This window comes from Heteronotia binoei, chromosome 6 (assembly GCF_032191835.1).
Source record: "Heteronotia binoei isolate CCM8104 ecotype False Entrance Well chromosome 6, APGP_CSIRO_Hbin_v1, whole genome shotgun sequence".
Lineage (NCBI taxonomy): Eukaryota > Metazoa > Chordata > Lepidosauria > Squamata > Gekkonidae > Heteronotia > Heteronotia binoei.
The window spans coordinates 20,975,412-20,998,880 of NC_083228.1; the positions used below are offsets into that span (position 1 = coordinate 20,975,412).

A 23,469-nucleotide genomic window follows, 5' to 3' on the forward strand; every position below is an offset into this window, starting at 1 on the left:
TGTATTTTGCTGCAGTCTAATGTAGCTGCAGCTTTTCACCAGGATCACCTGCCGGGGGGGGGAGGGGCATACCTTGAATTATCCTCCCCAACAGGAAAACAATACAGCCCAGTGGTAAAGCTGCAGTACTTCAGTCCAAGCTCTGCTCATGACCTGAGTTCGATCCCGGTGGAAGCTGGGTTCAGGTAGCCGGCTCATGGTTGACTCAGCCTTCCATCCTTCCGAGGTCTGTAAAATGAGGACCCAGCTTGCTGGGGGAAAAGTGTAGATGACTAGGGAAGGCAATGGCAAACCACCCTGTAAAAAGTCTGCCGTGAAATGTCATGATGCGACATCACCCCAGAGTTGGAAACGACTGGTGCTTGCATAGGGGACTACCTTTTTAATAGGAAAACAACACTGATAGAACTGATCATAGCCTAGCTACAAAGTGCCACCCAAGAAACCTCCTGAGTATGCAGTGAGGTTTTGGAGACACTGCCACCCACACAGCTGAACAAGCTGCTCCCTAAACTCAGGGGACATTTGAAAGAGGCCTTTGAGAAATTATGAGGAACTGATATTGGACGGGGGAGAGAGGAAGGATCCGCGACATGCGCAAAAGCTGTGCTACATGCCCAAAGCATTCCTTGGATTCTGCCTGATCTATCCCACAGCATTTCAACCTAGATGCAGGTGTTTTCCTCCCACACACACAGGTGGCTCTTTTGCAACTGATAAGGAAGATTTATGGCCAGCACGACATGAAAAAAATGCATTAAGAAAATTAAGCCTCCTGCCAACCCAATGTACATGTACCTTCCAACAGCTGAGGCCTGGTGCAAATCTATATGAATTACTGTTCTGGACCCCCAGTCCAGTCTTACCTGGGAGAACAGCTAAGTTCTGCTATGTCACTGAATCAAGTGTCATTTTACCCACTCAATAGTTCCAAGTGCAGAGATGCACCTGAATTCCCTGCCCTCAGGAGGCATTCCTAGATCAGGGACTCAATGCAAAACTGGGGGGAGGGGCACTCCTGGGGGGGGGCGGAATGACTTACAGGCTAACAGGGCACTAAACTGTGAAGCCTAGATTGAGAGATGTTAAATATAAGAAATCCTCTGAAAAAGACAAGTATTCACTACTAATGCAGCAAATTCAAATCTTAAGCATCACTGGCTGATGACAGACTGAGGAAGAAGACACTGGTGGTCTCAAAGGCTCTACACAGGCTGTATGACTTCCACGGACTACAAGCAGGGGTGGCCAAACTGTGGCTCTTTCACACATATTGTGTGGCTCGCGAAGCTCCCACTGTCCCACTGGCCAGCTTGGAAAACGCATTTAAAATTAAAGTTGCTTTCTTTCTACCTGTATCTTGCCCCATCTATTTTCCTTCCTTCCAGCTCTCAAACATCTATCATTCATGTCTTGTGCCTCTCAAAAACTGATGTTTCTTCTATGTTGCTCTTGGCCACCCCTGGACTACAGCCTCTTTTAAGTGCAGTCTGAGACAGACGCCATACTGGCCACAGTAGCATCCACACCAGGATAAATAGGAGTTAGTCCGTTGAAGCTGGGCAGGCATGCCGCTTCTTAGCCTGAGCCACCTCATCCGATTCATTTCACAGTATCTGGTCAGATACCTTAAAGAAGGGCAAGTCAAAAGTCTGCTACTAGCGCTAGCCATAATCTCTAGACCAGGGGTGTCAAACTCATTTGTTATGAGGACCGGATCTGACATAAATGAGACCTTGCTGGGCTGGGCTGTGTTGGGGCAAACCATGTGTGTACCTATTTAAGATTAGGTAGCAAAAATATAAACTTTTTAAAGGACACAGCCAAACACGACTAAAGATTTTTTAAAAACTTAAAATAAAACATGCTGAAAACATCAGTACTTGTTGGCCTTAAAGGTGCTTTCTTTGTATTTCTCCCATGGGATCCAGGAAACTGGGCAAAGGAAGCTCTGGCTCTCCCCCCCCCCTCCCCAGGGCACCAAGAGGGTGAGGAGCCTCAGCCAATGGAGAAAATTGAGGTTTTGCTCTGTAGCTCCTGTGCGATTGAGCAAGCCTGGAAAGGCAAGTTGAGATGCAGACGGGAGAAGGAAGCAGATAAGAGCCAGTTGCTCGGGGGCCTGATAGGAGCTCTCTGGGCCACATGTTTAACATCCCTGCTCTAGACCCTTTCTGAGCTAGAAACTCCTTCCTCCTGATGTGGAAAATCCACTGCAGCAGTAGAAAGTTTCAGAAACTTTAAGCAAGAGATGAAGGAAGACTTTGGTGGCAAATGGCTTCTTGGGCTTGGGAGGAGCGGGGGTGGGGGGGAGGAGATGGCCCCTCATCACTGATGTGACCTTCCTTCCCTCTTTCTGGACAGGCCAGGGTTACTACCAGACAGAACAGGGGAATTATCTACATTTGGTGAATGTTTTGCTCATAAGTATCATAATGGACCCCTCGTGAGAAACTTGCAATCGTCAATGCTTGCTTTCTTGCAGGCCTGGTGAGGACCTTGGGTGGATTCTGTCCTCCTCTCACTCTAAAGGATAGCTTATTGTGCAGCTTAGTACCACTGAATTGCCTCCGTGGAGGGAGAGGGGAGCGCTGCTGCTTGTGGCTGCTGCAATCCCTTACAGCCACAGTCCCTTCTATAAAAGATCCCAACCACTGTTGGAAACCCCCTGTCATCCCTGGGGGGCAGGGAGTGGGTCAGAATACTCCTGCCCCAGTTCTGATGCCACCTAGTTCAACTCTAGTGCAGGGAAGAAAGGCATGGTCACATTCTGGTGGAAAGTGTGCCACCCCTCTGGCACCCACCAGCATCTCGCCCCTTACCTGCTCACATGAAAAGAGGAGGGAAATGATTTGGGAAGAGCTCAGTGTCCAGATACAGGTGGGGGTGGGGAGTGGGGGCTCTACAGGGCACATGATATCTCCTGCAGCCCAGAGGACAGACGATCCCACTGCTGGCTCCACTGCCCAGCTCCCCAGCTGTTTCCATGCAGCACTGCAAAGCTGCAAATCCCCTGAGCTCTCCTGAGCCAAAGCAGGTTGCCTTAATGGCTTTGCAAGACAGGGGGAGATCGCTGAAGATAAGGACAAATGCTGTAAATCAAGATGCTGGACTTCAAAGAGAGCTCTGAAAATGAAAGCATTTAGAGAGCTCTCTCTAAACACCTCTCCCTCCCTATCTATTTTCCTTCCTTCCAGGTCTCAAACATTCATGAGTCAAGTTGCACCTTTAAGACCAACCGAGTTTTATTCAGAACGTAAGCTTTTGTGTGCTCTCTAAGCACACTTCATCAGACGAGGGGATCAGGTATTGTGGGCTGAAATACATGCAGTTTGGTGATTAAGAGGGCAAACTGACTAATCACATGGTAAAACAGCGAGGCTTGGCCATTTGGTCTAGATAGCTGATCCCCTCGTCTGATGAAGTGTGCTTAGAGAGCAGTCAAAAGCTTACGTTCTGAATAAAACTTGGTTGGTCTTGAAGGTGCAACTTGACACCTGCTTTGTTCAACTGCTTCAGACCAACGCGGCTGCCCACTTGGATCTAACTAACATTCATGTCTTGTGGCTCTCAAACATCTGATGTTTATCCTATGCGGCTCTTATGTTAAGCAAGTTTGGCATATTTATTGCCTTCACTGTGTCCCCCCTCAATTAAATCCAAACAAATTGTAATCATATAAACTTGTTATTCTTGTTTGGTCTTTGAGTGTTTATTTTTCTGAGTGTAAGGACTTTTAGAAATGTAAGAGAAACAAAAAAAAAAAGCAAAAGCATCTCCTAATCCAGAAAAAGTTCGCCTCAGCTCTCCGAAGTCTGGAAAACAGCGAGCAGTGACTCAAAAATGGCTTGTTTGTAGGAATCCTTCATTTGACCCTCTAATGCAGTCCCACAATGAGCAAATCAGCTCAATCAGGCTCAAGCATCTGCATCTCTCCTTCAGACTCTATGCACACCTGAGCGCTTACAACGATCTTGCTCGTGTCTGTTATTATTCATATACCAGCACAGGGCTTTTTTTTCTTTTTTCTTTTTCTTTTAAGTAATCCATCTTCAACAGAAAGCATACACAGAACAAGCAGGCAATCAGCAGCTTTGAATCTGGGGCAATCCACATCCCTCCAAATACCAGCTTCCAAATTTGATAAACGGTATCTTTCCCCCTATCAAACACATTCAATCATGAAGATGGGATTTCAAAATGTTTCTAACGAATTAATGAAGCTAATTCTGAAGTCTGTCTTGCTAGTACATTTTTATCCTGCCCTTCCCTTCCTCCAATATGAGAGAGAGAGAGAGAGCGCATGTGCAACTAGGCAATGTCACTCAGCACACTTCATGGGCAGAGCGGAAATGTGAACCTGGGTCCCCGGATCCTAGTTCTTCACACTAATCACTACCCCACACTAGTGTTCCATGTGCTTAAAATACTCATAGCAACAACAACCCCCCTCTTTTTACAGTCACGTGCAAATTCCAATGTTCTCATAAACAATGTGTTTAAGGTATTTTTGAACTGCACACTTTTCTGTTTTTCAAACCGCTAACTGAAACTAAGAACTAAATGAAGGCCTAAATGGAGTAAAATAGGAAGTAGCTCTCAACTTCAGAGAAACAAAGAGCAAAAAATAGCACCAATGGGTCCTATATGGTAACGTCTAGTCCAAGCCTAGCATTAGCATCCTACTCTTTTCCTGGCCGCCCCCCCCCCTTCCTTGCTGCTTGCCTTCTGCAACTTCATTTGTTATACAAAATTGATTTTAACATCACTTCTCTTCTTGCTTCACACGATTGTAGCTGGTTTGATTTTTCAATACCTAAGCCGCCCTGGCTACCACAGTCAAACCACTTAAGTGCTCATTTTACAGAGATTTCCAAGGATATAAAAGCTGATAGCTGACAGGCTTGCTACAGAACTGCTTCACCTTTCTGCATTCTTTGTTTATCCCTCTGGAACTATCTGTGCTACGAAATGTCTGAATATATAAGACCCACTTACAAATAATCCGTCCTACGTATAATATTTCAGATTCCAAAAGCCTCAGGGAACAACCTCCGCATATCAGATCAAAAACATAATCAGAAAGAACACCCAGTGAAATGTTCTGGCAAAACAAAAGGGGAGGAAAAGAGCTTATTGTTTCAGAAGGATCCCTGTCTTTTGCAGCTATGCAATGGGACATGCAGGTGATAAATCTGAGTGATTCAATTATAGCAGTAAGGTTTCCAACACATTGATCCCTTTTAAATGATTAACATGGAAGGACATTCTCATGGGCTTCTCTACTTGCCAGCAGGGTTGCCAAGTCCAATTCAAGAAACATCTGGGGGCTTTGGGGGTGGAGCCAAGAGACATTGGGGGTGGAGCCAGGAGCAAGGTTGTGACAAGCATATTTGGACTCTAAAGGAAGTTCTGGCGATCACATTTAAAGAGACCGCATGCCTTCTAAATGGCTTCCCTCCATTGGAAATAATGGACAGGGACACCTTCTTTCGGGGCTCATAGATTTGGATCCCCTGGTCCAAACTTTTTGAAACTTGAAGGGTGTTTTGAAGAGAGGCACTAGATGGTATGCTGAAAATTTGGTGCCTCTATCTAAAAAAATAGCCCCCCCCCACACCAGATACCTGCAGCTCAATTAATCATTATACCCTATGGGAATCGGTCTCCACAGGGAATAATGGAGTGCCCAGAAGACCTCTGGCGCAGAGTGTTAAAGCTGCAGTACTGCAGTCCTAAGCTCTGCTCACAACCTGAGTTTGATCCCCAGTGGAAGCTGGGTTTTCAGGTAGCCGGCTCGAGGTTGACTCAGCCTTCCATCCTTCCAAGGTCGGTAAAATGAGTACCCAGCTTGCTGGGGGGAAAGTGCAGATGACTGGGGAAGGCAATGGCAAACCACCCCGTAAAAAGTCTGCCATGAAAACATGAAAGCAACGTCACCCCAGAGTCGGAAACGACTGGTGCTTGCACAGGGGACTTTTCCTTTCCTTTTTCCAGGAGACATTTCTGATGACCCTAAAGCGGGGGGAGGGCCTCCAAACCGGGGGATCCCTTGCCCTCACCTGGGGATTGGCAATCCTACTTGTCAGCCTTTTAGGGAGCTGATCCCCTAATGCAGGCCATCTCTTCCTCCTGCAGATCATTTTCCTTGAGTCCAGAAAGAGATCTGCGTCAATTCAGAGTCCCATTTTAAACAACTACTTCAGTACTCAACTATACAATGGAAAAATTACATCTCTTTTTCTGACACAATGAAAAGACCAAAAAATTGGGCAAGCATGAGAACGCAAGTTTGTTACAAAACTTCTCTCCAAATGTTCCTTCTTAAAACCCACATGTTTTCCCAATTAAGGCTTCATCTTGCTTGACTATCAATGCCAAGAATTACAGAAATACACTGGGTGTGAGAACCAAGTGAATGGGTTTTATGTGATCTTAACAATGGATGAATCACACTAATTGTCCTACTCCAATTAAAAATTGATCAGGACCTGACCAAACCCAAACGGATGAGTATTCTTTGTCCAGATTACTGCACGTTACTGGAAATCTGCCTATCACTTGCAACTTGGAAAAGCACAATAAGTTACATGAAGTCATAGTGCAGGGCTTTCTTTGTAGCAGGGAACTCTTATTATAGGGCCCACTGTAAGCTCTTGGAGGGCTGTAAGCTCTTGGAAGACTGGCTACATCAGGGGTGTGGCCTAATAAGCAAAGGAGTTCCTGCTACAAAAAAGCCCTGTAATAGTGTATATTTTTCATATAAGAATGGTTTTGAACATTTTTTTTCTAATTAAAAAAGTGGAAGATGATCACTGTTTTGTGACATCAAGTTTACCTCTTCTCCTTGCATGCAAACTGCAAGCTTGTAGCCTTATACTCTTCTTAAATACTGAATATTTAACACGTGGGTTTGCGTCTGAGACACTGAAAACATTCTCTGTAATCACAAGAAACAAGCTTTTCTAGTCAACCTTGCAAATGAGTATGACACAGTACTTGCTAAAACTCCATTTCAAAGCATACCTGATGTACCCACAAACTGTTTATTTATATCTAAAGATGATCTTTAGAGAACTATTCAGTGCTCTTTTTCTGTATCCATTCAGCTCTTGCGCTTCAACTAAGCATTTAAAAATATACACTCATTAAACACAATTTATTTTAACAAACACCCTTGTTGGTACCAAACTTGAAAAGCCAGGGATTAGAAGATCCCCTTTGGTACTAAGCAGAATTTAATTTAGCGCTATGTGCAACGTAGTGAATTTTAGTCAACATGCATTTTTTTAAAAGAAGCCATTCGGAATTTCTGCTTCATTTTGAAAGGGCCACAGAGTTAGGCATAAAGGAAAACACTATAAAACACTTTAAGACATTTTATATATTATGGAGATCTAACAGTGTACATGAGATGAATATACCTTCAAATGTACACCCAAGGGTTTCCTATAAAGCTGTGTGGGAAAGTACCACCATAAAAGGTCAGGTGACAAGTAGATCACACCCATTTCCATGTTAGCTTCAACAGGAAGATGGGTAAGGGTTGTTGCAGATAATTTTGGGAGTCAGAAACACCTGTGGCAGGAGATCTGGCAGGAGATCCCTTATGTAAGGGGGAAAAGCCCCCTTTCAGGAGGCCACTGCCTACTGGAATGACTAGAGAGCATGCACTTCAACATTTGCACTCTGAATTCAAAACAAGGAAGAGTCTCCATCTGTTCAAATGTGGCATATCCGGCGTCTACTCCACACAGCTACAGGAGACTATGCCCTTATCCCACAGGATATCCAGGCAGAACAAACATTGATAAATTCAACATGCTTTCTTCTAGAACGCTGCGACAGACTGAATACTCAAGAGACAAAGTTACCACATTTTCAAGACACTAAACTAATGGAAAATGGCTGTCCAAAACACAACATGCCCCAGATTAAAATGCTAACAGCAGAGTCGGAATATCGTAACAGATTCAAAGCGTGTGAAAGAGACCAACGTACCGCTCTCAAATCAGCTTGCAAAATTTAAAATAGAAATAAACCTAATAACCAGACTCAATGAAAGGTCATTATTACTAAACAAAGGTTAATGTCTGTGAGAAGTAGACTAATAGATAAGCTGTTTCTGATGAGAGGGCACCCTCCCCCCCCCCCCCTCAGGACCAGTGGGGCAAAATATTTAGGGGCATGCTTGCCTGAAACTTCAAACGTGACACAATCATGTCAGGGGACACTCTGTCCATCTCTGAAAGCTCTATGGTTCTAATTTCTGCCTCTGAGTCTGGCGTTAAAGCTCCCTACTGATAGATTATATACAGTTTTCAGAGTTGAGGGGTAGCATTATAAAGATGCACATGTAGGACATGTGCTTTTTTTTGCTCAACCAAAGGTCCTAGAAATCTGTAAGCACTTCCAATAACTACCTACAACCCCTCTCCGTTTGCTCTCAGTAGCACAAACAGCTCTGTAGGAAAAAGACATACATATTTTTTTTAAGAGTCTGACTGTGACTTTAAAGAAAAGACATTTAAATTTAGGGAGGGGGAGAGATGACTAAGGATGTGCACAATAAAGGTTTATAAAATTACACACGGGGTGGAGAAAGATAACCTTCTCTTCCCCATCCACACGATGCTAGAACATGGGGACACCCAGTGAAGTTGATGGGCAACAGATTCATGACAGACGACAAGAAATGCATCTTTACTCAATGAGTGATTAAGTTGTGGAGCTTGCTGTCGGTGGATGCAGTAATAACTACAAGCACACAGATGGCCTCTAAAGGATTCAGGGAGGGGAAGTCCGTAAGTAGGTCCTCAGAAAGAATAAATGAAACCTCCACATTCAGAGGCTGCAAACCTCTGGATACCAGCACTAAGAAGCAACATTGTGGGAATAGCATTGATCTTTATGCCCTGTCTATTGACCCCTGGGTGAAACAGGATACTGGGTTGCATGGAGTATGAGTCGGATTTAGCCTTAGGTACCCATGGAGTCAGTCCGATGGGCAGTGTAAGAGCCCATACAAGTAGTACACACACATCACATCATACCCAGATGTATTCTGGAGCAGATCTTAGGGTTCTATAAAGTATGAACGCTTGCTTGGAATGATGCATATATACAGGGTTTTTTTTAAAGTATATATATCAGAGAAGTGCCAAACGACTCCTCATATTTATTTAATGCATTTATAAAAATACTCAAGAAGAAACTCATTTGAGCAATTTCCTGGGGGGCTTTTACAAGGGAAAATTGATTAGATCCAAACCTGTTTGTGATCCAGTTAAGACAATCTCTCACCACTCCATATGTGCAAATCAGCAAGGGCTGTCATTAGGGAAATTAATACAGGAACGAACAGGTTTTCCCCCTACTGCACTTGTACAGTTATAATGAAAGATCACAGCCACTGTGATTAGAAATAAAAAGGCAGCTATCACCTCCTGCAGTAATATCAGTCCCGGCCTCTAAGTCCCTAAAGATGTTAGAAGCAACTCTTTGCCTTCCTGCTGCTATAAACTAACTAACCTACCTCCCCCCTTCCACAAATGGCTTTTTAAAGCCCTTCAAACAAGGTGCCAAACTGCATACGTACACAGATAGCAACAGATCTATCATCTGGTTTCCCAGAGGCTCATTTTCCTAAAAGAAGAATAAAGGGGTGTGGGGGAGGGGGGGACATCAAACCTCTAACCACACTGTGTTTTAACAGCTACAGGCACCCAGTAGAGAACCCACAAAAGCTTATAACAGTAGTTCCAAGAGTCAAGAACTACCTCCAGGCATTTCACATGCACCTCTTGTTAATTATTAAAACCCCAATTAAAGGATTTGGGGGGGGGGGGTGGAATAAAAGATAAGCTCTGCCTACCATAAGAGAATTCCCACTCTGGTACCACAAACAGAGTATTTGGGAAGTGCCATAAACTGTGGGTCACAAAAGTTGGCAAAGTCTGTTATCATATTTCAGATGTGTACTGACATGTTCAATCTATCTACTGGAAATCACAGCACACGTGATTATTACTTTCTTTTCAACAAAACGGAGTCCTCTTAGTCTTTGAGGTACCATGGGGCCCCCCGTTGCTCCCCGCCAAAGGACAGTCTTCCTGTTTGGAATTTGTTGCTGTTTCCAATGCTCTCACACTTTATCTGTCAACAGTTCAACCATGTTCATAACAGACAAAATATATGATTGATGCTGAGTGTGTTCCTACCTTGACCTAGATCAGGGGTGGCCAAACTGTGGCTCAGGAGCCACATATGGCTCTTTCACACATATTGTGTGGCTCTTGAAGCTCCCACTGCCCTGTCAGCTGGCCTGGAGAAAGCATTTGTCTCTTTAAATTACTTCTCCAAGGCAAGCCAAACAGCAGCTTGGAGAATGCATTTAAAGTTGTTTTCTTTCCATCTCCCCCTGCCTCCATCTATTTTCCTTCCTTCCTTCCTCCCTCTCCTCAAACATCTGAGGTTCATGTCTTGCGGCTCTCAAGCATCTGACATTTATTCTATGTGGCTCTCATGTTAAGCAAGTCTGGCCACCCTTGACCTAGGTCCATATTACCCAGAGGGTCATATAAGAATAAAAATAATGCTTAAGCTTGCTGTGAGAGCCCGTATTTTTTATTATTGCCTGGCATTCTAAGCCTAGCTAGCCCTACGCCAACCACTAAATGCTGTGTCAGCTGCTGGAGGTCCTAGGTCAGACTGTGCTTAACACGGCATACAAACGAAGACACTGTGCCGTTTGTCAAGCTATTCTGCATACCTAAAAATCCAACCAGACTCCACATAGAGGCACTTGGACACACTTTTTGCCTTGCAACACTGTGAAAAACAAGACCAAATGCACCCATTTACAGAATGTTAAAAAAAAAATAACTAGGAAAATTTGTGCAGACTTTCCAGACAATGTAGTTCCAAGTTTCCTGAAAAACCACAGAACTTCATCAGGATAGAGAATCCTCTCTCCAAGTATCAAAGCCAGTGAAGACAAGCAGGCCTAGTTCAAAGATATGAAATACCTCAAACTTGATCCAGTACAAAGAGAAAAAATACAAATTGGTTTGTACCTTCTCTAGTATTAGGATCCCACCCTCAATGAAAACTGTTGTGCAGGATGGTCACAACTCCATGCAAGCATTCAAGTGTCACACAAGCAAACACAATTGTGCACAAATGGGCCATGTGGACACCACAGGGCTTGAGGGAGGTATAGCCACCAACCTCCAACAGACTGACAGGGCTAACCCAAACATTTTATTTATTTCATTTGTTCCCTGCTTCTCTCCCTAATTGGGACCCAACATGGCTTATGTTGTTCTCCTCTCCTCTGTCTTATCCTCATGACAACCCTTTGGGGTAGGTTAGGTTGAGAGTGTGTAATTGACCCAAGGTCACCCATCGAGCTTCCATGGCATGAGCGGGGATTTGAACCTGGGTCGTCAAGACACTAGTTCAGCACTCTTAACCACTACCCCACACTGCACAAGTCTTGAAGAGTTCTCAGTAATAATAACCCCTACTCAGTAATAATACCCCCTCTTCAGTGAATATCAGCATTAGAATCATATTAGTTAAATGCCTCTCCCTCTTTAGCGATTAGCAACAAATATATTGCATAGATCAGAGGTGGCCAAACTTGCGTAAGGAAAGAGCCACATAGAATATATGTCAGATGTTTAAGAGCCACAAGACATGAAGGGAAGGAAGGAAATAGATGGCGGAGGGAGGGGGAGGGAGAGATAAAGCAATTTTAACTTTAAATGTGTTCTCCAAGCTGCTGGCTGGCTTGGAGAAGGGATTTAAAGAGACAAATGCCTTCTCCAAGCCAGCCAGCGGGGTGGTGGGGGCTCCAAGAGCCACACAATATGTGTGAAAGAGCCAAATGTGGCTCCCAAGCCTCAGTCTGGCCACCCCTGGCATAGATCCATCCGACCAATGTCAGTCACTGTCAGAAATGAAAGGAAGGCCCTGCTTTTATATCAAAGCAGAAGATTCTATTTTACTGTACAGGCTTGAACAGCAAGCTTTGTTTCTGTGGGGAAAGGAATGGGGAACACTCTAGGTTGGAATCTAAAACAGCTTCCTCACCCTTGCCTTGGTGAACCCCAGTAGTTATAAAAGAAGCAAATCCTACCCGCACAGACCTGCCTCCAAGGAATTCCTGACAGAAACTGGCTTGCCTTTTTTAAAAAGTGTTTTTGTGTGTAAGAAAACAAAGTAACTGCAGTAATTCTGCTCATCTCATATTGCCCCAGCCATCTTTTCTTGCTGCTCAATCCTGTGTCTTCTCAGTTTAAACTTTGCTTAGGATAACAATATCTGGAGCTGTCCATTACCCTTAACTTGGGTGTGCATAAGGAATAAATCATATTGCAGGGTTCAGCATTTATTCATTTTAATAAGATATATGCACCAGCTGGGCTGCACACAGAGATATTATGTTCACCTTAAGCCATGCGAGAAAATTCCTTGAGAGAACATTTCACTATTCCTGTACACTCTGTTCCTGACCTCAGGGCCCTTAAGAAAACTTCAGAGGAAGAGTCCACTGTGAAACGGTTGAATTGAGTGGAATGCATTAAGCGGTTTCACATTACTTCCCCCATCTTGAACAAAAAGTTTGGAACCTCCTCACATGTACAACTCTTTCAGCAAAACCTGGGACTCCCCACTCATTACAAGTGGTAGAGTTAGAGCTGCCAATCTCCAGGGGAGGCCTGGAGATCTCCCACTTTTACAACTAGTCTCCAGCTAGCAAAGATCAGCTCCTCCCCTGGAGAAAATGGTTGCTTTGAAGGGTGGACTCTATGGCATTGTACAATGCTGGGGCCCCTCCCCTCCCTCAAACCCTACCCTCTTCCAGATCCACTCGCAAAGTCTCCAGGTATTTTCCAACTCAGACCAGGCAACCCTAGGTAGTTTAGCAAAACTCGTGAACCATTTCTGCATTTCCCCCCAGATATGAATATTGCACAACGCATATTCTCACCTCAACAGCTCCTACATAAAACAACTGAGCTGTGCAAGATCCCTGATAAAGTGGGCCGAGTTAAGATTGGAATGAGACCTTGCTAGCCCTCAAGGGGCCACAAGATTCCTAGTCATCTCTACTTGGGGGGTTGCCAACCACCAGGCGGGGCCTGGAGTTCTGGAATGACAACAGACTTCCAGACTATGGAGATTAGTTCCACTAGAGGAAATATCAGCTTCAGAGACCAAACCCTACAGTATAGCATAGATTCTAGGTGAAATCCCTCCCCTCCCCACCAGTGTTCCCTCTTAAGCTGTTAGTGTGAGCTAGCTCAGTGTTTTAGCCTCCGGCTCACACATTTTTGTCTTCGCTCCAGAAAAATGCCCCTGGATCAAACTAATTTATGCAGTAGCTCACAACTTTAATGTCAGTAGCTCACAAAGTAGAATATTTGCTCACAAGACTCTACATAGCTTAGAGGGCGTACTGCTCCCCACTACCCCCAAAGCAGTGTTCCCTTGAAACTATGTTAGCGTGAGTTAGCTCACAGTTTTTTAGCCTCCAGTTCACATTTTGTCTTAGCTCAGGAAAAATGGCCCTACAGCAAACTAATTTATGCAGGAGCTCACAATTTTAAAGCCAGTAGTTCACAAAGTAGAATTTTTGTTCACAAGACTCCACAGTTTAGACTGGGGTGTCAAAATCATTTGTTATGAGGGTCGGATCGGACATAAATGACACTTTGCTGGGCCAGGCCATGTCGGGCTGGGCCATATGTGTACTTACTTCAGATTAGGTAGCAGAGATATAAACTTTATAAAGGACACAGACAAACACAATTAAATATATATATATATATTTAAAAAACTTAAAACGTGCCTAACATGTTAGCACTCATTGGTCTTAAAGGTGCTTTCTTTGTATTTCTCTCATGGGATCCAGGGAACTGGGCAAAGGAAGCTCTGGCTCTTTCCTCCCTTCCCTAGGGGACTGGGGGGGGAGCCTCAACCAATAGAAGGGAGGGAGGCTTGGCTCAGTAGCTCTGCTGTGCAACTGAGAGACTCTGAAAAAATAAGCTCTGCCTCCCCCCCCCCTTCCTTCCTCAGCCAATGGAGAAAACAGAGGTTTTGCTCTGTAGCTCCTGTGCAATAGAGCAAGCCTTCCAAAGCAATCAGCAATGCAGAAGGAAGCAAGAGAGAGGGAGAAGGAAGCAGATGACAGCCAGATGCTCCGGGGGCCTAATTCGGCCCCCAGACTGCATATCTGACACCCCTGGGCCCTGGCTTAGAGGGAACCTTGCCTCAAATGTCCCAGGCCGAAGCCGGCAGCCCTGTTTTCATTTCCCAAACAGCAAGCCCGAGAGAGGGGAGGAGTGAGAAACAGCCCGAAGCTCCCAGGCCAAGCTGCAGCCCACTTCCAGGTGAGGGGGTAGGCCTCACGAGGGGGGATTCGCCTCCGGGCTCGGCTCGGCGCCGGGGAGGATTCAAAGGCGGCGCGGGAAGGCTGCGCCCCCAATCCCACCGGTCCCTGGGCCTGCCCGCCGCAGCTCCTCCCCGGGGGAAGGGAAGGGAAGAGAGGCCTGGCCGGGCCGGGCGCGCGTGGCTCTCGGCGCCTCACTCACGATGGTGACGCTGGCCTTGCGCAGGTCGCGGTTCTCCTCCTGCAGCGCCTTGCACTTGAGCTTGTAGGTCTCCAGCTCGATCTTGAGCACCTTGTTCTCCTGCTGCAGCGACGCCAGCCGGTTCGTCAGCTCCTCCAGGCGGAAGGGCGAGATCACGATGCCGCCCGCTTTGCTGCCCCCCGCCGCCGGGCCAGGCCCCGCAGGGCAGCCGGGAAGCGCCCCCGGCCCGCCGCCTCCGCTCCCGCTGCCCCCCGCGCCGTCCGTGTCGCTCTCGCTGGCGCTGTCCGCCATCCCCAGCGCTGAGGGGGCGGCCTGGCCTGGCCTGGCCTCGCCTCAAGCCGCGCTCGCTCCTCAGGCGGCGGCTCCTGCTGCTGCGAGGGACGGAGGCGGGGTCGGGGCGAGAGGCCCCGCCTGGGCCGAGGCGGCTGAGCGCAGGCTCCGTCGGCGCCGCTCTCGCTGAACGCCAAGAAGGGAGCTGCCCCCTTTCCCCTTCCCCTCGGCGGGCCCACAGCGACGCCGGCCGCGGCCTGCCGATACTGCAGCCGGCCTGGCGCGGCGGAGGGCGGGGAAAGTCCGGCCCCTTCAACGCCAGCCGCGGCTCCCCGCCCGCTTCTGCGGATCCATTTTCCCCTCAGAATATCCGAGCGGCGGGAAAGGCCTTGGCGGGAAGAAACGCCTCCCTTGAAGACGCTGCCCGCCGCCGGGCTTTGGTTTGCTTCAGGGGCCGTTTGGTAGAAAGAGAGGTGCTGGAGTTTATGAGCAATAACGCTACTCGTTTGCCTATGCCACACACCCCTGGGAGGTGTACTCAGTTATATCAGCTCACTCGGCATCTACAAGATGCTTTTTGAATTAGAATTGTCCTAAGCGATGTTCCTTCTGAGCTGCAGAGTCTCGGGAGCAAACATTCTGCTTCGTGAGCTGGTGGCATTCAAGTGGTGAGCTCCTGCATCGATGAGTGTGCTCTGGGGTCATCCTTCCTGAGCTAAGACAAAAAGGTGTGAGCTGGAGGCTAAAATCTGACAGCTAGCTCACCCTAACTCAGCTTGGAAGGAACACTGGTCATAAGAAAACCTTGCTCCCTGGGGGCTTTTAGCCTTGCTTGTGAACCTCCTTTTTTTGGCCACTGTGTGACACGGAGTGTTGGCTGGATGGACCATTGGCCTGATCCAACATGGCTTCTCTTATGTTCTTAGGCTCCCATCCAATGTTCCCTCTAAGCTGTAGAGTCTTGGGAGCACATGCTTAAAACATTAGCACTAATTGGTCTTAAAGATGCTTTCTTTGCATTTCTCCCATGGGATCCAGAGAACTGGGCAAAGGAAGCTCTAGAAGGGATCCAGGGAACTGGGGGGGGGGGGGGGGAGCCTAGGCCAAAAGAAGGAGGAGAGGCTTGGCTCAGTAGCTCTGCTATGCAATTGAGAGAGCCTGGCAAAGCAAGCTATTCCTCCTCCCTTCCTCCCCAAGGGAGGAGCCTCAGCCAATGAGGAAAATAGAGGTTTTGCTCTGTAGCTCCTGTGCAATTGAACAAGCCTGGCAAAGCAAGCTGTGATGTAGAAGGAAGCAAGAGAGAGGGAGAAGGAAGCAAATGACAGCCAGTTGCTTGGGGGCCTGATAGAAGCCCTCCCGGGGCCTAATTCGGCCCCCGAACTGCATGTTTGACACTCAGGCTTTTACAAAAAAACAAACAAAAATATTTTACATTAATTACTAACTGATGCACCAAAGTTATAAGTAAAAGTAAGCGCTAGTTCCAACTGGAGATCACATAAGGGAAGTAGAACACAAATCTGATCTAATAAATAGAACAAGAAATATTACAAAGTAATTAAGGATCGTGGTACAATTCCATTCTCTTCCATATAAGCTATCATAGAAAACCATTTAACATCAAAAGAGGCCCAATCAGCACAATTGTGAGAGGTTTCCAATTTGCTAGTAATTTTTTCAAGCATAACGAGATTACAAACTTTTTTGTGCCAAAGTGCCAGTGATGGGCCCTTGTCATCCTTCCATTTTGTAGCTAAAGCCATCTTTGCAGCTATTAGTAGGGCAAGTTTTCTAAGTTTTCTAGCTGCACTTGGGATGTCCCAAGTCCTTCAGAATAGAAAGGCCATGCTGGAAAGAAACGCCTCTCTTTAAGATGCTGCCACTGCCACCTCGCTTTGGGTTTTATTCAGGGATCATTTTGTAGAAAAAGAGGTGCTGGAGCTTATTAGCGCAACTCATTTGCATATGCCACACACCCCTGACATCACCGGAAGGTGTGCTCAATTATATCAGCCCAGAATCTATTTTAAAAGGCTTCTTGAATTAGAATTGTCATAAGAAAACATTATTCCTGTTCCCTCTAAACCAGGGCTGTCCAACTTATTTGTTATGAGAGCCAGATCTGACATAAATGAGACCTTGTCGGGCTGGGTCATGTCAGACCAGGCCATGTATGTACCTATTTAAGATTAGGTAGCAGAGATATAAACTTTATAAAGGACACAGACAAACACAATTAAATATTTTTAAAAAAAACTTAAAACATTAGCACATTGGTCTTAAAGATGCTTTCTTTGTATTTCTCCCATGGGATCCAGGGAACCGGGCAAAGGAAACTGTGGCTCTTTCCCTCCTTCTCCAGATGATAGAAGGAAGGAGCCTCAGCCAATAGGAAGAGAGGCTTGGCTCAGAAGCTCTGCTGTACCTGGAAAAACAAGCTCTGCCTCCCCCCCTTCCTCCCCAAGGGAGGACTATCAGCCAATGGAGAAAATAGAGGTTTTGCTCTGTAGCTCCTGTGAGATTGAGCAAGCCTTGCAAAGCAAGATATCATGCAGAAGGAAGCAAGAGAAAGGGAGAAGGAAGCAGATGACAGTCAGTTGCTCAAGGGCCTGACAGGAGCCCTCCAGGGGCCTGATTCGACCCCCCAGACTTCATGTTTGACACCCCTGCTGTAGAGTCTTGTGAGCAAAAATTCTACTTTGTGAGCTATTGGCATTAAAGTGAGCTACTGGCTTTAAAGTTGTTTGCTACTGCATAAATTAGTGTGCTCTGAGGTCATCCTTCCTGAGCTAAGACAAAAAATGTGTGAGCTGGAGGCTAAAAAACTGTGAGCTAGCTCACGCTAACTCAGCTTAAAGGGAACACTGTTCCCATCATACTTTTTAAATGACTTTCTCCTACGTGGCCACAGTGGCATGAGGAAGATCTGTCTGCTTGATACGTTTTTTGATCCCATTTTTTTGTGGGGGGAAATATTAGAAAGTTTGTCAAATCATAGAGTTCAGTAGAATTCTCCCTGGGATTTGAACAGTGGGCCCAGAAGCAAGTATGGGGGTGGGATTAAGAAAGAAAGAGCACAATAAAATTTAGAGGTCCTGGAGCTCTGCTTCTGTGAACTCCCGCCCGAAATGAGGCCTGGTTTTATTTGGCTGAGAGAACCACATGACGAGCTCAGACCCACACAGACCTTTTGTCAAGGGCCTCCACATTAAAGAATTTTATTTGTTTTTAAAGGAGAGTTGGAAAGTGGGTTCTCAATGTTGGGGTCAAATTTGTTAGTGTTTAAGGTGCCTGCTCAACAGACTCCTCTTTAATGTTGTCTCTTTTAATTGGTCCTAATAAAACACAAGGCTTTTTTTTTAGCAAGAATGCAGTTCTGGCTGGCTTGGCATCTGGGGTTGTGGCCTAATATGCAAATGAGTTCCTGCTGGGCTTTTCTACACACACCCCCCCCCCCCGATAAAAGGGTATTATACAGCTTGTTTCTGAAGCATTCTATGTATGGTGGAGTTGCCTGAGCAGATATGTTTTGAAGGTCTCTTTTGAATGCACCCCTTGAGTGTGTATGGAATCCACTCCACTTCAGCATGTCTGTCACAGCCGCTCTTCAAGCCTCCCACTAAAATGCTTTACAGCCCCCTCTGACCTGCCACTGGAGCCAACCTGTGAAAAACAGGAAGGCACTTCATAATGGGCTTGCACCAGGCTTCTGAATCAATTGATGGCTCTGTGAGGACGGCTGATTGACAAACACATCTCAGCCTCCCTGCACTTTACAATGTCCTTGGGGGTTTGGTGAGCTCACAGGACTTCCTACTGAGTAAATACGCACTGGGGGAAGAACAACAACAAAGAGATTTGGTGACACTTTAAAGGTTAATGCATTTATTTCATGAAGAGCTTTCCTAGGACATATGCTTTCGATCGTGAAAGATATTTTGGAATGTAAGAATGAAAAATGGGAGAATGCACATTTGACTGCATGTTTCAGCAGAAGTTTCTGGTTTGCTGGGACTGCCAAACTCCCGGGCCGGGCGGGGGTTCTCCCACCCTGGAGGTTCCCAACCTGCCAGCCCACATTGGGCCAGCAGGGGGGACCTCCCCCAATGTCGCTGACATGATGACATCACCTGAAAGTGATGTTATCACGCTGGCGACACTGTGCTCTGGCCGCTCTAGGCATTTCTGGGGAAACTCTTTTTTCCCCAGACACGCTAGCAATTTGGGAGGTACAATAGGTACCATAGAGTTTTCCCTCCCAAACTGCTAGAGCATCCAGGGAAGCCATAGAGTTTTCCTGGAAACACCTCGAGCAGCCGGCATGTGGTGTCACTAGCGCGATGATGTCACTTCCGGGTGACATCATTGTGCCGGTGGTGATGGGGGAGGTTCCTCCCCACCGGCCCAATAGAGTTTTCCCAGAAACGCCTAGAGCGGCCAGCATGCAGCGTTGCTGGCGCGATGACGTCAGTTCCGGGTGACATCGTGCCACGCGGGGAACTTGGCAACTCAACGTTTTGCACGTGGCCCCACAGAACTCAATTAGACTTCCTTCTGAAGAAACAGGATTGTGCTTAAGTTACATGACTGCTCTGTTGAAATCAAGTCATGCCATGGTTCCAGGATTAAAGAAGAAAAACATGCTACAACACCCTACGTTGTTGGAAGTCACTCTGCAAGAAAGCAGCCAAGCGAGCCACAGGGATAATCTAAAATCCCCAGTTCTGGATTTTGTTCTGGATCAATGCAGCTACCTGAACTAATTTGGGATCCCGCCCCCCCCCCCAGTGGCCAGGAGAACCTGGCAACCCTAGCCTAGTGAGGCCAAGTTGTTAAAAACAGATACACAAATCTATGGGCAAAGCAGGGGCCTCACTTAGGGTTTGTGAACTTGGCATATGCTCAGAGACACTCAAGATATTGACATTTCTAAAAAAAAAAAAGACTTTCTATTGACAGTCTAGTCACACACGTACATCTGCCACCTGAGTCCCACCTGTACCTACCTTGTCTTAGGATGGGCTGGGACTGGATTAAATAGCTGTCTGTTAAAAACGGATACACAAATCTATGGGCAAAGCAGGGGTGGAATTCTAGCAGGAGCTCCTTTGCATATTAGGCCACACACCCCTGATGTAGCCAGTCCTCCAAGAGCTTATGAAAAAGAGCCTTGTGTTCAAAGTGGTCGCTCAACATGGTGGGGGAACATATGATCAGCTCGAAGACTCTAAGAGCTGCTCGATGGATCAGTCCAGCATCCCGGCCAACCAACTGTCATGGAGGGCCAACAAACAGGGCATAGAGATCAAGGCCTTATCCAGCATTGCCCCCTAGCACTCGTATGCAGCGTTGCCTCTGAATGTAGAGATTCCCTTTGGTCACCAGGCCCATAGCTACGGGGGGGCCTGGGGGCCAGGCCCCTCTATTAACCCCACACACACCCTTAACCTCCTGGGAGGGATGGTGGCTCAGTGGAAGAGCATCTGCTTGGTAAGCAGAAAGTCCCAGGTTCAATCCCTGGTATCTCCAACTAAAAAGGGTCCAGGCAAATAGGCGTGAAAAGCCTTGGCTTGAGACCCTGGAGAGCCACTTGCCAGTCTGAGTAGACAATAATGACTTTGATGGACCCCGGGTCTGATTCAGTATAAGGCAGCTTCATATGTTCTTATGTTCCCTATGTAGGGCCCCTCTGTTGAAGGGCCTTCAGGACCAGCGAGGGGGAGAGTGGCAGATAGAGAACAGCAGCATGAAAGATGGGGACAGAGGAAGAGAGCAGCAGAGAGAGAGAGTGGCAGCGTAAGAGAAAGGGGGACAGTGAGTCAGTGGTAGAGAGACAGAAAACAGGAGAGCAAGAGAGCAACAGCCAGAGAGACCCAGAGAGAGAGCTGGGGCTGGTCAGGCTGGCTGCTGGAGGGATGAAGCAGCCAAGCCCCTCAGCTCCCCCACCGCCAAATTTTTCAGCTCCTGGGCCCCTCCACCCAATTTTTTTTTTGCTACAGGCCTGTTGGTCACTATGGTTAGTAGCCACTGATAGACTTATCCTCTCTTTAAAGCCATCAGTGTTTCTGGACACCTCTGGCCCAGATGGGAAATTTGTTGACAGAAGAGACACACTTTTTGCCTCCTTCTTTTATTGAGGGTGAAAGAGGAGAGCGCAAAAGTAGACTTGAAACTCAACATCAAAAAAACTAAGATCATGGCATCCGGCCCCATCACTCCTTGTCAAATTGAAGGGGAAGACATGGAAGTAGTGACAGACTTCACATTCCTGGGATCCAAGATCACTGCAGATGGTGACTGCAGCCATAAAATGAAAAGACAGTTTGCTCCTTGGGAGGACAGCTATGGTGAACCTAGGCAAGTATAATAAAAAGTAGAGACATCACCCTGCCAACAAAAGTCCATATAGTCAAAGCGATGGTGTTCCCAGTAGTAATTTATGGCTGTGAGAGTTGGACGGCCGAGCACAGAAGAACAGATGCTTTCGAGTTGTGGTGCTGGAGAAGACTCTTGAGAGTCCCTTGAACTGCAAGAAGATCAAATCCGTCATTCCTAAGGGAAATCAACCCAGACTGTTCCCTGGAAAGTCAGATGCTGAAGCTGCTCAAATACTTTGGCCACCAAATGAGAAGGGAGTGCTCACTGGAGAAGACCCTGGTGCTGGGAAAGACCGAAGGCAACAAGAAGAAGGGGGCGGCAAAAGATGAGATGGCTGGACAGCATTACTGATGTAACTAACATGAATTTGAGCAGACTTCGGAGGATGGTGGAAGACAGGAGGGCCTGGCGTGACTTGGTCCATGGATTGCAGAGTCAGACTTGATTGTGCGACTGAATAACAAACCCCTCCCCATAACAGAGATCTGTTGCTGTTGCCACCACAGAAGAGAACAAAAACATGACAAGGCTGGGCCCGTTTTATTGCTGGGCTGTATTTCCCCAAAGGGTTTAACTTTAAGACCACTTTGAAGAGCCTCTTTCGGTCTGCCGGTCTGAAATGTCTTGATTTATCATGCAGGCCTGTGAACTGGAAATTCCAACAAAGCAAGCTCAAACTAGAAACAGGTTTAAACAAACCAGACTTCATTACCCTCCCCTCTTCAGATGTATAGCCTTAGCTTCCCCTTGTTGACAGAAAGCTTTATTAGGTATTTCAGTATCCAGACAAGACCACCTGCGTGGTAGACCGCGTTTAATAGTCTTATAAAACAGTTTTGTTTGGTCACTTTGGAATGTGGTTTCTTGAGTAGTTTTGCAAAGGTTCTAGAAAATAAGTGTACTGTTGGGTATTTTTGGAATGTTAAAGCTAGCTGGGAATAATACACCACAGAACTCAGACCGGAATTTGCTTTTGGCTTTTGGTTGAAGACAGCAAATATAATTCAGGTCTCCTGCAATCACCTCGAAAATATTCAATATAAGATTCCAATCTTATAAGATTTTGGCCCGATGGTATAGAACACCGGTAAGTTTAAATAAGATGCATCCAAATATAAATCCTCAATGCAGGAAGGGCTGTGGGCCTAGAGCTGACTTGAAACACTGCTGGTGGGATTGCCCGCAGGTTAGATTATATTGGACACAAATTTGGAAGGAAACAAAAAGCATCATAAGGCATGATGTACCCCTTATAATAGAACCTGCATTATCGAACTATTGGAAATTTGAGAAATATGCTAAAAGAACGAATTGGATATTGACTGCTTTACAATCCCTTGCTAGAACTTTATTTGCCTTTCAATGGAAAAATAAAGGAAAGGAAAGGTCGTTTCCGACTCAGGGGTAACATTGCTCTCACAACGTTTTTACGGCAGACTTTTTATGGGGTGGTTTGCCATTGCCTTCCCCAGCCATCTACACTTTTCCCCCAGCAAGCTGGGTACCCATTTTACCGACCTTGGAAGGATGGGAGGCTGAGCCAACCTCAAGCCGGCTACCTGAAAACCCAGCTTCCGCCAGGGATCAAACTCAGGTCGTGAGCAGAGCTTAGAACTGCAGTACTGCAGCTTTAACACTCTGCACCATGGGGCTCTTTGGAAAAATAAAACAACCCCATAAAACAACAATGGCGTAAAAAATGTGGGATCCTTTTATTCTAGGGAGAATAGCAGAAAACCCTTATATGATCCAATCAGTAAAGCAACAAGAGTTTTTCTGTCACCATGTGGCTCCCAATCACAGACTATTTATTTCAACAGGGTGTTTTACCTGCTAATGAATATTACAAATCTTTGTTGTACTTTTAGAGGGGGAAGGGGGGGGAAATACACTTAGAACATGCATAGGTGTTATTATGCATTGTTAAGTAAACTTACCTTGAAGAGTGTGTTGTATCTGTTTGGTTTCCTCTGATTTCTTATTTAATGGAACATAATTCATTTGGAGACCAACGTTCCTACATTTGACAGACAAATGACAGCCTCTGTCGAATGTAGGAGCAATGTAGTCCAATGTTTTTGTAGCAAGACCTCAGAATTTATTTTACAAGAAGCTGATTTATTTTTGATCTTGAACTAATTTTGTTTATTCTGCTATATTGACTGCTAGACCTTGTAGTTGCCATTAACATTAGACTGAACCTGTCTTTGTAAAATGTATGGAC

The 23,469-nt window shown here is 46.2% G+C and overlaps 1 protein-coding gene across 1 annotated transcript in view; it reads right to left on the bottom strand.

The window, feature by feature from the left end:
* CCDC6 (coiled-coil domain containing 6) overlaps positions 1–14,888 on the bottom strand; it is a 79,760-nt gene extending 64,872 nt beyond the window's left edge. Inside the window, exon 1 of the mRNA XM_060241092.1 lies at positions 14,598–14,888. Within this exon, the coding sequence (XP_060097075.1) occupies positions 14,598–14,888 (291 nt within the window). The remainder of the gene's footprint in view (positions 1–14,597) is intronic.
* Between the last annotated feature and the right edge of the window lie 8,581 nt (positions 14,889–23,469).